The sequence below is a fragment of the Nomascus leucogenys genome, chromosome 10 (genome assembly GCF_006542625.1).
Source record: "Nomascus leucogenys isolate Asia chromosome 10, Asia_NLE_v1, whole genome shotgun sequence".
NCBI lineage: Eukaryota > Metazoa > Chordata > Mammalia > Primates > Hylobatidae > Nomascus > Nomascus leucogenys.
This window is the reverse complement of record NC_044390.1, coordinates 9659132-9675401: the sequence shown is the minus strand read 5'-3', so window position 1 is coordinate 9675401 and position 16270 is coordinate 9659132. Positions and strand designations below refer to the sequence as shown.

Genomic DNA, 16270 nt, shown 5'->3' with positions numbered 1-16270 from the left:
TGACATTTTGAGCTAGATAATTTTTGGTTGGGGATGGGGTGGGGAATGCTATTTTGTGCATTGTCTGAGGTTTAGCATCATCCCTGGCCTCCACCCCCTAGATGCCAGTGGCGTTCCTCCTGCTAGCAAAAATGTCTCCGGATATTGCCAAGTGTCCCAGTGTCCCCAGGGAAAAGGGGCCAAAAATCACCCCTAGTTGAAAGCCACTTATCTAGTCTGTATATTCATGACACGAACCAGAATTAGAATGATTATACTCTCTTCTCTTTTTCCTGAATCAGTATTTCTTCATCTACTTATTGAAGTATTATATTCTCTTAATCTGCTTTTATTCAGTTTTCTCTATTCTTATACACCTGAGGGTTGGGGGGAGCCTTTCAAGGTATTGCCACGTAAGTTAAGAAGAGCTAAAAAAGACCTGTTTCTCCCTTAGGAGAAAGGAATATTGAAGAGAAAACACTCCACATAGAAATTGGATCAGTAGCTAAGGAGGCTGTTTTGCAGAGTGAGTTTCAGATGGCCTAAGCTGAAATTCATGTGTCTGTGAGCCCAGAAGAACCTTTGTATGTTAAAAGAAACTACTTTCATTTGTTTGCTACTGTCATGCAAAAGTATCCTTCTGTCAAACAGATTTTTTTTCTCTTTCTTGGCTTTGTTTTTATTTACTTCCTATTTATATTAACAGTATCAGGAAGATACCCCTGTGGGCTCCAGGAACAGACTGTCTCAGTAACTCTTCCCCCTTCGGAAGCACAGTAAGTAGTCCTGAGAACTGAGGCAATGAGGAGCCTCTAGAGTGATGATTTGTATCTGCTCTTTTTATATAATGTGAAAAATTTGAATCTTAGAATACTGGCTTAAACCCAGCCAGTGGGCGATCTTCTTGAAAATGACTACACATTCATATGTAAGGGTAAGAAATAATTTACGACAAATAAAGCTCATGAAAAATTCTAATTTCATTCATGTTGCTACAAGTATAGCTTCATGCTTTAAAAAAAATGCGGGCTGGTAACATTTTTCTATCTTACTTACAGTGTAGAGTTAAACAGGTGCCCTTACCTCTCCTCCAGTGCATGGAAAAGGACTGGAGTATTTCGAAGTACAAATAGCTCCCTTCTTGACAACATCATCTTCCAGGCCAAATGTAGCAGAGCAGTTAGTCGCAAAGTACTTATAAGGCTTCCATGTTTTCCCAAAGTCCTGGGAGCGGTCCAGCACCATGGCAGCTGGCCTGGGGGACTTGAACATCATAATTAGGTGAGTAAAGTAGAATTCAGCTTCCAGGTCTAACTGGATCTTTTCTCTGTGCACATCCTCCGCAGACTGCCACCACGTGCGAGGAAACCGGAAGGACGAGTCTGCCATGGCAGATGGCAGGTGAGCCAGGTGAGGATGGGCAGCATTGCACTTGTCACATTTGGGCTGCCGACAAGTCAGATCCGTGTTCTCACTGTAGAAGCAGTACAGTTCGGTAGCATTCTGACCGCAGGTGGTGTCCGCCCAGAGTTTTCGCCCCAAAGCCAAATTTCCCATCCGAGGGTTGCAGGCTTTTTCACAGCGGGAACTCACTCCAGCTACTCCACTCAGTCCTAAGAGAGGGAAAGCATGCGTGATGCAAGACAAACCCATCTGGAAAGCTCTTTTGGCCACCTAGTCCATCGACAACAGTCAAGGATCTCCCCAAAAGCGCTTGAGACTTTCAACAAATGGAAAATTCTACCATGCTCCACCATGTTCATGTTTGAGCATGAACACTCTTCTGCATTCACAATGCATTCGTGTATGTGTATGTGTGGGCATGTGTGTGTATTTGCTTTTTATGTTCAGATGTAAAATTCACATCAGAGAAACAAACACTTTAGGCAGAGGGCAAGAGGAGGGAAAATAGAACCACTAGGGTGAAGATTATTGGCCTAAAACTTTTCAAATACTTTGCCTTATAAATGTTTTCTGTATTTCAAATACAATGATGTGTTTTTGATGTCATGACTATCGAAAAACCATAATGTTTTTAAGACCACCTAAGTTAGTCTTTCAAATTTAATGTGAGTCCTTCACATGATTTACCATGTTTATTATGAGAATGTATTTAGAAGGAAACGTGGAATTCTATTTTCTTTATATTTTTAAGCCAGTGAAGGGATAAATTCCCTAAGGAAAAGCAATATGAGATATTTAATAAATATACAATGGGTCCTCATTTAGAGGGAGGCAAAGCTAGAGACCTTTGGAGTTCAGATGTGCACTATCAATTTCTAACATTACGTAAACATAACTAAGAAAAAATACTCTCTGAACTGCCAAATGGCAGAAAAGCTTATTTTACATGCTGTCTCTTCAGGGTTTCTACCTGTGACAGGTTATACAGTAGTTAACTGTTTGCTTAACAGGAGAGTGTCTACAGTCTGGCAGCCACTAACAGCACCTTTAAAGATTATCTGTGAACTACAACACCTTCTTTAAAAAACACACTCTTCCTCCCAAAGGTCCAACAGACTTTAATGTTTTAAAATGACTTAAAATGATAAATATTGTCCACTTATTAACATTCTGAGGACATACTATAATCCTTTGATTTGGGTTTGTCATTTTAATTATGAATACCTTAAGCAAAAATCATCTATTTTAAAGGTTAAAACAGAGGGGGAAAGAGGGAAAATGAAATCAATCCTTAAATTCTGGCTAATTGAATGTTTCTGCTGCTTAAGAAGCAGTACCTCTGAACTGTTATCACAGTAAGGATTGGAGGAGGACAAATGACAGCTTAGGCTGCAACAGAGACATTTCACACACTGACAATGGCCAACCACACGAAGCCTTGCAGCTAAAGGGCTTCCTTAGGCATTATTTTTTAAATGTCAAATTAAAGTGTGCATTATGCCTGGGTTCTGTTTGCCACTTTTCTCATTAGCTGGAGCAACAGTTGCTTGTGGCCAGAAGCACACAAACACACAGTGTGCTATATGACTCACCTGTAAAAAATTTCAGGGAAAATCATATACTGCCTGTACAAGTATTTTTGACTTGAAACACTTGCCTTGTGATGTTTATTTACAACCTTTCAATGGCTTGCATGTTTTTGCCATAATATGGTTTGAGAAGGAAAAGGTTTTTTTAAAGCTCATCTTTTAAGAGTGCAAGAATTAAAGTAAAATCTTAGGCCTTTAATAGGTCCCTGGGAAAAATGTCCAATAATTTTAAATGCCCCTAAACTCCTAAGTCCAGAAAAGATTTGAGCCAGATAAAGAATCCGTGGGGCAAAATACTTGGAGTCACTCAAGTGACTATTCAATGATACTAAGGATGCTCCTGTGACTCGGACTGGTTTGGGATGCAGACTGGAAAGCCTGGATTTTGCTGGGTGCCAGCGGCCCTCAGGGAAGAGTGGAAGCCCAAGGGAGGAGATGCGTGCGACAATGTTCTGTAGCCACCAGCGCGTCCCTCTAGCCCAGGCGCCCCTTTCTAAAGCAGGCGAGATCCGCACGAGAGACTGGATGTCTGCAGACTCCCTCACATCTCTCCCCCTCACCTACAGGGCTGCGCTTACGCCTAACTGGAAACTAGGTGACCCGCACGAGGGAGGGAGAGGAGCAGAAGGGGCTCCCGAATACAGAAACCACGAGCCAGGAGCTGGTGGCCTAGGGCAGCCTAAGAAAGCCAGGATGGGAGTGGGAGGGAGAGGGCATCTGCCGACGCCTCCGCCGGTTGTCCAGTTACCGACCCAGGGAGCAGACCCGCCTCCGACCTCCCGCAGAGTCTCTGCCAGGGTACCAATTCCCCAGGGGCGGCCAGCCAGCTCAATGCAAGCCCAGGGTGATCACCACCTATCGTCCAAGTCAGGAGTCCCACTGCGTTCCAGCCACTGCTCCGGGGAGAGGGCGCTCAGCCCTGCCCCAGGTGTCCTTACCTGGTTCTCTAGTACCCAGCACCAGGTCAGGGACGCCAGCGATCGGCCTCCGCCAGAGGCCGGCCCCGGCCCACGCGCGCCCAGGGTCGCTGGGCCACCCCTCCTCATCATTCCTTAGGCCATGAAGTGCCGGGGGATGGCGAGCTGGGTCCTTTGTTCCCTCACCAAGTGGAAAAGCAGTTTTTTAACAAGCCAAACCAAGAAAGAAACCCCGGTCGCAGTATCCCCGGCAGGGCGCACCCAGGATAGCTGGTTATCCAAGAGCATGTGTATCCCAGTTGTAAAAATAAATCAATAGTATTTGAAACTGCGGAGCCCCGGGGAAAGGAGGCGGAACATGGCCACTCATTTCACCCTCGGGAGCAGCGCTCTGCGCTCGCAGCCCTGGCTCCCCTGCACCCCCGAGTCCCGAGATGGGTTAGAGAAGCAGCGAGGGAAGGGGTGGGGGCCCCGCCGCGTCACCACCCACCTGCGGCCACCACCGTGCAGCCCCAGAGCAGCAGCAGCCGCGCGCAGCTCCCCATGGCCGGGAGGAGCCGGGAGCAGCCGGGCCGGGCGGGTGCCGGAGAGAGCCGAGACCTCTGGGCTGAGGGATGAAGCGCCGCCGTCCTCGGGAGGGACCGGGGCCCTGGTTTCTTCCTCCTCCTGGGGCGCCGGGCTTGGTCAGCGGGCGCCGGCAGCTGGGAGCCAGGGGCTGGGACCGCGCGGGGAGGTGGGGTGACCCTCGCGCACCGGCCTGGCGGGTCCCGGGCACCTGGGGGGCTGCGGGAGCCCCGGGACCATAGCCGGCCTGGCTGCGCTGCCCCGCGGAGCGGCCCTGCGGGCTCGTCTGCCGCTAGCCCGGGGCTCGGCGTCCGCAGCGGCAGCTGAACTTTGCGAGACCTTTCACTTCCCGGCCGCCGCCGCCGCCGCCTCCTCCTGGGCGTCCTCCTCCGCTTTTCCCACCTCTTCTGGCTGCCCCGGCTCCGTCCCGTCCTTCTCCACGGGCAGTTCCATGCGATGCATTTTTATTGCACCGACGCCGCGGCGCTCCGGTGCCAGCCCTCCTCCCCTCGCACCTCCACCCCTTCCTCCCGTCCGCCCCCCGCGCTTGACAGCCCGGGCGGCGCAGCCCGCAGGGCCAGATCGCCGCCGCCGCCGCCGCTGCCGCCCGGGAAGGGGTCCCCCGCGCCCCGACCGGCGCCCCCGCCGCCCCGCTGCCCGCTGGTCCCGGTCGCCTCAGCCTGGCCCCCGGCTGCCCTGGCGCCCCTCCTGGCGCGCGCCCTGCATCTCCCTGGTGACCCCTCCTGGTGCCCTGCAGCACCCACAGGCCTCCCCTGGGAAGCAATCTCCCACCTTCTCCCGGAACATTCCTAAGAGCAGTAGACTCCCTCTAGATCAGGTCAGGGCATGCCAAGGGGCTTAAAAAACCGCGAAACAGGCTAGCGCCTACTTCCCATATCCCCCAGCGAAACAAGCCCTCCCTCCTCCTCCAGCCACCCCCTCTCGGGGAGTCCCACGACCCGGGGACGGAACACCCCAACCCAGCCCCGGGTCACCCGCACTGAGAGCGCGCCAACTGCTAAGCGGCGTTCGCCGCTTCTCTGCTGCCTTTTGCGGGGGTAGGGGGATGTCTCGGCTAAACAATCGCTGCCTACATGATCCGAAGGTGTTTCCACTTTGGTGTAAGAGGTATTGCCTAACTCAAACTCAAGGTGCTGAAAGAAAAGGGTCACAGAATTAGCTAGTGGGCAGTGTAAGAACATCCTTGTCCAGAGGCACGGCAGGAGCATGACAAAGGGAACTCTTCGGTCCTTCCAAGCGTTCTCCCTTTATAGAGTATGCTGTGCTGTGAAACAGTGTTAGGAACTAACTTATGGGGAGCAATTTAGTAGCAACCACATGCAGCTAATTGCAGATAGGATTGCTCAGGGCTGGTGCTTCTGGAAAGAGATTAAATAGCAGCCGTGTCTGAGATTTTTGCAAGTTCTGTGAAAATATAATTCTACTTACACATCCAGGGAAATTGGCAAAAGTTAAGTCGACAGCAATTTTGTATTGCAGTGTTCATTTTGTTCCTTTGAATATTTTCCAGAAAATTAACTACGTTCCAGATACCATTTAGTCGTTGTGTCTGTTACAAATGAGGATAATTCAGAGCTTTGGGATACATGTAGATATTATTTACAATGACCCAGCCAGGAACATATAAGAATTTTATATCTCCCAGGGGGATCTGGGTTGAGGTCAGCATAATCCATTTGGGAGACATTAAAATTATTCTTCTGGCCAACAGAGGAAAGTAGCAGAAGGTGTGGACAGCAATTCATGTAGCATCACCTGCTTTAGAAAATAAACCCTTTGAGTTCTCAAATACTGGCAATGGTGGGGCTTTCTTCATATCTCCTAATGGTGCCATTGAAACACCTCTCCAATTAATCTTTTTACCAGATAAATGATAGGAAACTATAACAGCCAAAGGTTCTTAGCATAAATGTTAACTTAATAGCCAAGGCATATTAAACAAAGGAGTGGATGCACATTTATTATTAACTTCTGAGTCTAGTATATTTAGGCAGAACTAATCCATTTCTGTTTTTTCATTAACAAATAAAATTATATGTATTTATCATGTACAACATGATGTTTTGAAATATGTATACAGTGTGGAATGACTAAATCTAGCCAATGAACATATGCATTTTTGCATATTAACATGCATTTAAGAACACTTTACACCCACTGTCTTAGCATTTTTCAAGAATACAATATATTGCTAAAATATAGAATGCTTCACAAATTTGTATGCCATTCTCATGCAGAGGCCATGCTAATCTTCTCTGTATTGTTCCAATTTTAGCATATGTGCTGCCAAAGCAATCACAGAACTACTCCATATCTCATTACAAATTTCAAAGCCATTTACTGTCTGCACGAATCCTGCATTGATAATATATTTCTTTGATTGCTGAATAACTGGCTCTTATTTCCTTTAACAAGACAGAAAGCTCTCTAATGGTAGAACAGTCTTTAATATTCAGTTTATACAAAACATTACTATGTTTTTCTGATATTCTTCCTTATTCTTAGCCAAGAACACCTACAATAAGTGTTCATTACATGTTTTTGACTGAGTTATGTTAAAACTATTATTACATGCTAAGGGGCTAAGGAGACTAAGGACTAAGGAGGAAACCAGTTATATCAGAATGATTTCCCATATCAAAAGGAATCTGCACATTCGACACCAATACTATCTATATGAAAAGCTCAGGAGAGAAAAGTAGTCAGCATTCTAATAAACATCATTTGCTTATATAGTCCAGTTTAGTTACAAAGGATATTTTCATTTTGAAGAAGCTATCCAAGAAAAGGTTACCTACATAAGAAAAATCTTGGATAAGTATATTATTGCCTATGATTTTATTTTTGAAAACATCAGTAATGGATTCAGAATATTTTGTAATTTTATGAATTAGTAGGAAGCTTAGCAAACTTACAGAATTTCAATAACAAGTTCCCAGAAACCACAAAATTGATAAGTTAAATCTAAAATATTCCTGAGAACTTGAAAGGAAGTTAAAAGGGTCTTTAAAAAGTAAAATAAATGGCATAGCCAGGCGTGGTGGCATATGCCTCTGGTCCCAGCTACTTGGGAGGCTGAGGTGGGAGGATAGCTTGAGCCTGGGAGGTCGAAGCTGCAGTGAGCTGTGTTGGCACCACTGTACTCCAGCCTGGGCAACAGGATGAGACCTTGTCTCAAAATAAATAAGATAAAATAAATGGCAAAACTCTGTGCACCAAAAACTTTACTCACAGGAGAGCCCTTCAGGACCTCACTTAAATCATTCATGTATTTTTATTGAGTTTGGTTATGACATCTTTCTAGATCACAGCCTATTAGAAGTAACAGATTAGAATGGAGCAGGATGTTATTAAAGACAGGGGATAAGCTGAGGCAATCTAGTAATGAGAAGGATGGGAAAACTCTAAAAAGCAGCCATAAGTACAAAAACAAAACCAAAACATCCACAGCAGTCTGAGGCCTTCCAGTGCAGAAACAAAGCACCAAAAAGCTATAAAGGCATCACTCTCCTGTAACTTAGTAGAGTAAGTGAGGTTCCTAGTGGAGCGTAAGACATTCAGAATCAGGAGGGACCCTTGAGCCCAACTTCTCACTCCATCAAAACCCCTTTCCACAAAGCCTCTGTCCAAAGGTCATCCAGTTTCTGTTCTAAAAATCTCCATAAACAAAAGCCTCACAGGCAATTCTGCTCATTTTTGGCACTGTTCTATTTAAGTGGGATGTCTCTCTTCTTAAAATTCTGTGTTTATAGTTTAGTCATCTGCAACCATACAGAATAAGTCCAATTTCCCTTCTGGTAGGTATTCAATGATTTAAAGTCAAGTTTTAATAGTTTTCATGTTAACTATCCTTTTAGTTTAAACACCCATATGACAGGATTCCCACACTTTTCACCATCTTAATCACTTCTTTTCAGATATATTCCAGCTTGTCTTACACTGTGCACCTAGAACTCAACTCCAGGTTTGTCTGATCAACATAGAATAGAACTAACATTTTCCTTAACTTAGATCTATGGCTTATATTTCTGTAACCTAATGTGATGTTGGCTGGTATATTTGAAGTCAACTAAAGCCCTTTTTTCATATATTGGTATCTTACAGAGTCATCAATAAAAGGTAAAATATATTTTGTTTTTACCAGCGGGAAATATTTCCATTAAAATACATTGCATGTAGTAAGCATTCAATAAACATGAATTTGAAGAATAAATCAACAAATTTAAGCTGCTAAATTTGAAAAATGGTTACAAATTTTAAAAGAAACTTTTAGTTTTCAAAGGATTAATTACCTATTTTCTGAAAAGGTGATCACTTTTATGGAAAATTTGACTCTTCATCAATACTATTTACAACTGGCATTATTATACATTTCCAAGAAAAAGAAAGACTCTGAAAATAGTGATATTGTTAGTATACCTAGTGTTTTTTCTCCATGGAAGTATAAACATGATCTTATTTATCCTCACAGCATCAATGTGTGGGAGGGAACAGGAATAGTTGTGCCCATTTATACAAAGAGAAAGTGAGATGAAAGATGTAAGTGCCAAACTTAGATCACACAATAAATACACACTGAAGATAGGACCTGGGTTTTCAGATAAAAAAAAATCATTGCTTATCCATCAATTTTCCATGAATACAATATTCTCTCTCTTTGAACTAGAAGACTACTGGGAGAAGATAAAATGGAGAATTGTTTTCATTAAAATAATCTTAGATTTTGTTTTCTACCTGGGCTGTGCCCTTTGAATGCCCTTTAAAAACATCATCTTGGGAATTTCCTTAAGCTTTAACTTAAGCCTCCTGCCATGGGCACTCTTTCTTATTTCATGTGCTTCCTGGCTTCAGCTGCTCATTCCTAGGAAGGGAGTGAGAGCCTTTGACAATACACGTGCTCTTCCAGGAAGGTAACCATACTCTTCTAAAAAAAAAAAAAAAAAAAAGCACGCATGCTCTCTCATGTTGAAATTAATTATATGAGGCCAAGAAATTTTTTTAAAAAAACAAAAACAAAAACCAAGAACAGTTCTGTTGTTATTACAGATACAGCTACCATTGACAGCATTATATTGACACACATTTTCAATATTTTTCCCTCTAAATGGCTCTTAGCTAAAACTTTCTGTACCTATTGCTATTTCTGAAACTGATGAAAATCCAGCTCAGTAGGTTAACCAAATTGAGATTGATTTTTCTTACAGGACAAGAAGTCAGGAGGTAGACAGTCTAATATAAATGCAGCTACTCAAGGAAGTCAACCAGATTTGTTTGGTGTTCTCCCTCATGGGCACAGGATGGTTTTTCTGCCTCCAGGACGCGTGTTTTTATTCTAGAAAACAGAAAGGGTAAGAGATACATGCCAGCTGACCTTAAAACACTTTCCCAGTAACCTCACCCATCTGCTTATATCTAATTGTCTAGAACTGGGTTACATGGCCTCTTCAGACCATGAGGAAGTCTGGAGAGCTAAGCATTTTAACTGGGCACATTGACACCCTTAACAAAATCAGGAATTCTACTGGAAAGAAGGGGAGGTTGGATATCAAGTAGACAACTACAGGAGCAGTATATGTCATCCAAAGTTAGCAATTTCACTGATGTGTTTGGCCCAAGCACCTATTAACATGTTCAGTGGCTTCTCATCATTGGCACATCGAATGCATGTTGCTTGGCTTGGCACCCAAACCTATAATGTCCCAGTTCCTTGCCACTCACAGTGAACAACCTGCAGTCTTCAAGATGGACAATACTGCTTCATGCCTCTCGCTTCTGCACACCCTCTCCTCCTTCTGGCTACCTCTGGCAGGTCCTTGGAAATTCAGTTCTGACAATAACTGCTGTGACACCTTTCCTTCTTAGGCTCCTCTTCCAACAGGGTTAGTTTCCCCTTTGTCCTCTCATGGCACCCCCTGTATCACTTTATTATTCTCAGTTATACTTTTTTTCTCATATATTGGGTGAAAGAAAACTAAGAAGCAAAATTGTATATATGCTTTCATTATTGTTTTTGGTTTTTGTTTTGTTTTCAAACAGGTCTCACTCTATTGCCCAGGCTGGAATGCAGTGGTGCAATCTCAGCTCACCGCAACCTTGACCTCTGGGCTCAGATGATCCTCCTGCTTCAGCCTTCCAAGTGGCAGGGTCTATAAGTGCACACCACCATGCCCAGTTAATTTTTTTTTTTTTTTTAGAGATGGGGTTTTGCCATGTTGCACAGGCTGGTCTTGAACTCCTGGGCTCAAGCAATCCACCCGCCTTGGCCTCCTAAAGTGCTGGGATTACAGGCACGAGTCACAGTGCCCGGCCACTTTCATTATAACAACAGAAAACATACATATGAAAAAGGTCTGGAAAGAAATACACCAAAATATTAGAGATGACTGTTCCTCTGGCCTCTAAACTTTCAGCAATACCATAGGATTGTTATAATCCCATTTTTTATTCTACAAAATATAACAACTTAAGGCAGGATATGATAAAGCAGTGCCTGGCAGTGCCTCAAGAGTGGCACATAAAGTAGGCTATTGTCACAGGTGAAACTTTGTGGGCTGAGGAAGTTAAAAAAAAACACGTGGAGGATGTGGACTGAACCTGGGCACTAACAATTGTGTAGGTGTGGATGAATATGGTGGTGCGTGTGGGCCAGCCATGCCAGTGGTGGTTGTCTAAGTGCTCCAGTGTGAATAAACAGAGTGCCTGTGAGAGAATGAGTGGAGTCTATTAGGAGAAGGAGATTCACAGGGATCCGTGGAAGGGGGAAGAAAAAGTAGAGGAGGGACAAACAAACAAAGGCTTTGGCAAGTCAAGCTGCTTTGTGTTGGGAGGTTCTCCGAGTCATAATTTAGAAATGACATATAATAGATTAGAAAAAGAAGACGCGGAAGGTGAGCTAAGGGCTACTTCATGAGAATACCTGGGTCTACACCAAGATGAGATAGGGATAATGGACAGGGGTTGGGGGGAATTGAAGAAGAACCAAAAAGAAATTGATAGAACTTTGTAACTGACCATGGGATTGGCCGAAGACTGGGAAGAAATTAAAAATGACTTGGGCCAGTGCAGTGGCTCACGCTTGTAATTCCTGCACTTTGGGAGGCTGAGGCAGGCAGATCACTTGAGGTCAGGAATTCGAAACCAGCTTGTCAACATGGCGAAACCCCGTTTCTACTAAAAATACAAAAATTAGGCAGATATGGTGGTGCATGCCTGTAATTCCAGCTACTCAGGAGGCTAAGGCAGGAGAATCATTTGAACCCCGTGGTGAGGAGGGGGTGCGGGGCGGATGAGCGGTGACAAAAAAGTGACTTGGATTGGGGGATGTGAATCTGGTTAGTTGAAAAAATAATAATCTCTTTTGCAGAAATAGGAAAATCAGGAAATGTAGTTGGTTTGGGAGGTGACTGATTCCATTTGGAACGGGTCGACTTAGTGAGGATGGCAGACCAGTCATGTCCAGTAGATGGTTAAACTGGCTTTGAAGCTTAGCGGAACAGTCAGACAATAAAATTTATAATTTTACCTAATTCATAATTAACCTGATAAAACCTTAGCAGAGGAAAAGACCTTGGAAGTTATTAGCCCAACCTTTTCTGACACGAGAAAACTGAGGTCCATTTAAAACTTTTTATTTCACAGGCCCCAGCCTAGTCAAGGTTATACAGCTAGTTAGATTTGGTGACCAAGCTGGGTTTGCAAATTTAGCCTTTTCTTTGCCTAGTACTCTTATGTAAGCAATTGAGAGTACAAAGATTCTACTTAATTTGTCTAGCTCAAAGAAAGTACTATTGTCCAAGTATTAGAAAATCAAGCTTAAAAAAGCTTACAATCTACTGAAGCAGCAATTTGATTAAAAACATCCTTTGTCCATAGGTGGGATTTCAAGATATATAATATAGTAGAATATGTTCAAGCTGTTAATTAAGCTAGATATGCTTCTGGTTTGGTTTTACCTATAGGTCCTAATTACCCTGGACACTTTCCGATCCTAAACCTGTGCTGCAATTTCAAACACAAGTGCCTTTCTGAATTTTTTTTTTTTTTTGAGACGGAGTCTCACTCTGTCGCCCAGGCTGGAGTGCAGTGGCGCAATCTCGGCTCACTGCAAGCTCCGCCTCCCGGGTTCACGCCATTCTCCTGCCTCAGCCTCTCTGAGTAGCTGGGACTACAGGCGCCCGCCACCACGCCCGGCTAATTTTTTTGTATTTTTAGTAGAGACAGGGTTTCACTGTGGTCTCGATCTCCTGACCTCGTAATCCGCCCGCCTCGGCCTCCCAAAGTGCTGGGATTACAAGCGTGAGCCACAGCGCCCGGCCCTTTCTGAATATTTTTATTACAATTGTGCCTTACAAGATTACAATGCAATTTAGAGGGTAAATCTATGACACAATCTGCTTCAACCCTAAATTCAGTATAATCGACCTCATCACAGAAGAGGCGTTCAGTTATCAGAAACATTAGAAAAATTTCATTAAGCAGTATTAAAACTGTACCATCTCAGAGCTCAAATTAATGGTTTCAGAGTGTTAATACATTTTGAAAATCTGTAAATGAATTTTAAGCAAATTGTCTGGGAGGCTGAGGTGGGTGGATTACATGACGTCAGGAGTTTGAGACCTGCCTGTCCAACATGGTGAAATTCCATCACTACTAAAAATACAAAAAATTAGCTGGGCATGGTGGTGGGCACCTGTAGCCCCAGCTATTCTGGAGGCTGAGGCAGGATAATTGCTTGAACCCAGGAGGTGGAGATTGCAGTGAGCCAAGATCACGCCATTGCACTCCACCCTGGGCAACAAGAGTGAAACTCCATCTCAAAAAAAAAAAGAAGAATAATTTTAAGCCAATTAGCCATAGCCACTCAAGGTTACAATAAATATAAGTCCATTTAGGTTTCTGCACTCTACAAAATAACACCTCAAATGTTCTACCTCAGACCTTCTCTACTTATAAATGCTATTTACTCACAGAAATATTCTTTACTAAATTTAAGTAATTAAAACTTTAAAGCCAAATTAATACAAAAATATTAATTGCTCTGAAGCCCAAGCACTTTTTTATGCATGTAGTAAGTCTCTCTAACATAACTATTGAAGATTCCTTCATCGTAAAGAAAAAGTACATCATTTCCCCGCTATCTGTCCTCCTTCAGAAATGTTTGAATGAATACAGTATTTATTGCAAACAGAGAAAAAGGAATCTTTTTTTTTAAATGATGAATTCTTCTTAAAATGCATGATATTTCTATCATGAACAGAATTATTTCTTTGGTAATGAAATCCTTTAAAGCTATAGTAACACTTTCAAAATAATATTAAATTTTACATTGAAAAGAATCCTGAAGTGGCAGGGGAGTTCCCAGTCTACTAATGACCCTATAGGAAGGGTGAAGGAGGTACAGATTATTATCTCTTACTCTGAAATTAAAAAAATCACAGCCTGCAGACTTGAGGTAATAAGTAGCTAAAGTCAGTAGCTTTGAATTCCTTTCTCAGTCTCACTGGTACGGTCTTGGATATAGCACTTTTAAATACACAAAGAGAATCAAATATACTTACTGTTTCTCAGTGTGTCCTGTTTTTTGGTATATAAAAGGACATTTAAGTGCCCCATTTGTAAACTCCAGATATCCTGCAATCAGTAAATAAATATCTTGAAAATGCATCTCATTCAAAGAAATACATCAATAGAGTCCAACAGAGAAAGGAAAACTTCCCTGTGCAAATCTGGGTGAGCCTGTCCTAAGGTGCTTACTTATCTTTTTTTTTTTTTCTTTTGAGATGAAGTCTTGCTCTGTCACCCAGGCTGGAGTGTGGTGGTGCCACCTTTACTCACTGCAGCCTCTGCCTTCCAGGTTCAAGTGATTCTCCTGCCTCAGCCTCCCGAGTAGCTGGGATTACAGGCATGCACCACCATACCCGGCTAATTTTTTTTGTATTTTTAGTAGACACAGGGTTTCACCATGTTGGCCAGGCTGGTCTGGAACTCCTGACCTCAGGTGATCTGCCCGTCTCGGCCTCCCAAAGTGTATATGCTACTGCACTTGGCCCTAATGTGCTTACTTTTGATAGAAATTTTTTCCTCATTATAACCAATAACAAATAGCTAGCATTTATTGGGGACTTAATGTACAGCAGGCCCTGTGCTAAACACTCTACATACAAGATCACCTTCAGACCTTTTAGTCACCTTAGGGAGAGACTGTCAGTTGTCATCCTTGCTTTACAAATGAGAACTGAGACTCACACAACTAGTAAATAATAGAGCTGAGACTGTAAGCCAACCACTGGATTCCAAAGCCCATGAGTGAAACCACTGTGTTCATCATGGGTCTTTGGGAAATAATAGAAAAGCAGTTAGTAGGGCAAACCCATCTTCCAAAGAAACTGAGGCAGGAAAATAGGGTCTGGAGGCAGGGAACATAAGGCTGATTCACACTTCAGCTATAACAGGAAATATTGTCTCCATAGGGCATAGACTGTAAATGACTTTGTAACTTTATTTCATCCTTTCCATTTACATAGGGTGTACCTGAAGTAACCAATGGAATCCTCTAGGTATTTAAACTCCCCAAAATTCTGTAACTGGGCCTTTGAGCCTCTATGCTCAGGGCCGCTCCCACACTGTGGAGTGTACTTTCATTTTCAATAAAACCCTTCATTCCTTCCTTGCTTTGTTTGTGTTTTGTCCAATTCTTTGTTCAAGACACCAAGAACCTGGACACCCTCCACCGTTAACAAAACCAGCTTTCATTTTGGTATGTCTCCTTCTAATCTTATATCTAGCCTATCAAGCCATACAATTTTTGTTCCATGTTTTCTTTACTTTTTAAATTTTTTTAGATGGAGTTTTGCTTTTGCTGCCCAGGCTGGAGTGCAGTGACGTGATCTCGGATCACTGCAACCTCCGCCTCCCAGGCTCAAGTGATTCTCCTGCCTCAGGCTCATGAGTAGCTACGATTACAGGTGTCTGCCACCATGCCTGGCTAATTTTTTTTATTTTTAGTAGAGATGGGGTTTCATCATGTTGGTCAGGTTGGTCTCAAACTCCTGACCTCGGGTGATCCACCTGCCTCGACCTTCCAAAGTGCTAGGATTACAGACGTAAGCCACCGCCCCCTGGCCTTTCTTCACTTATTATTAAATTATTAGAAATTCTACACAAACATCAGTTTTCATGGCCATATACTGTTCCAGTGAGTGGATCTACCTTATTATACTTCTGTGTTATTTTCAGATTTTTGCTATTATTCATAATAGTTTTATAGCTATCTCTGTTAATTAAGCATTTCGTTGAGTTTTTTTAAATTTTTATTTTCTTATCATCATTAAAATGAAAATATCAGGTCAAAGAAAAGTTACATTTAGGCCACATTGTCAAATTTCTCTCCAAAAAGGCTGCATCCATCTGTACAACTATCACTAATGTATGGTGCCTATTTCGTCTCATCCATACCAGCATTGAATATTATACTTTAAAAGTATAAATTTTCCAATTTAGTATGTGAAAAGTGATATTTGTATTAGTATTTCTTTTATTAGATCATATGTAAAATTGAATTTTTTTTCTTTGCTTGCTAATCAGTTTTATTTCACCCTTTTTACTAATTTTCTAAGATGGAATTTCCAATTTCCTAAGGAAGTTAGATGTTTCTCCATTTCTAATATATGCATTTAATGCTACAAATTTCCCTCTAAGCACCGCTTTTGCTGTGTCCTGTGAATTTTGATAAGTTGTACTTTTATTTACATTTAATTCAAAATATTTAAAATTTCCTCCTGAGATTTCTTCTTTGGC

General features: G+C 42.7%; 1 protein-coding gene and 1 non-coding gene across 3 annotated transcripts in view; both read right to left on the bottom strand.

Moving 5' to 3' along the window:
• NTN4 (netrin 4) overlaps positions 1–4986 on the bottom strand; it is a 130091-nt gene extending 125105 nt beyond the window's left edge. Inside the window, exons 1-2 of one of the 2 annotated variants that reach the window (XM_030819798.1) lie at positions 4380–4986; positions 1063–1592 (exon numbers count right to left, since the gene is read on the bottom strand). In XM_030819798.1, coding sequence (XP_030675658.1) covers positions 1063–1592; positions 4380–4434 — 585 coding nt within the window. In that variant the 5' untranslated portion in view covers positions 4435–4986. Of the gene's footprint in view, positions 1–1062; positions 1593–3910; positions 4321–4379 lie in introns of those variants that run through there. The other variant, XM_004089146.3, reaches the window with a different exon arrangement.
• Positions 4987–6666: 1680 nt separating this feature from the next.
• Positions 6667–6773, bottom strand: LOC115837196. The gene has a single exon (XR_004032213.1). It is a non-coding gene; the product is annotated as a U6 spliceosomal RNA (small nuclear RNA).
• Between the last annotated feature and the right edge of the window lie 9497 nt (positions 6774–16270).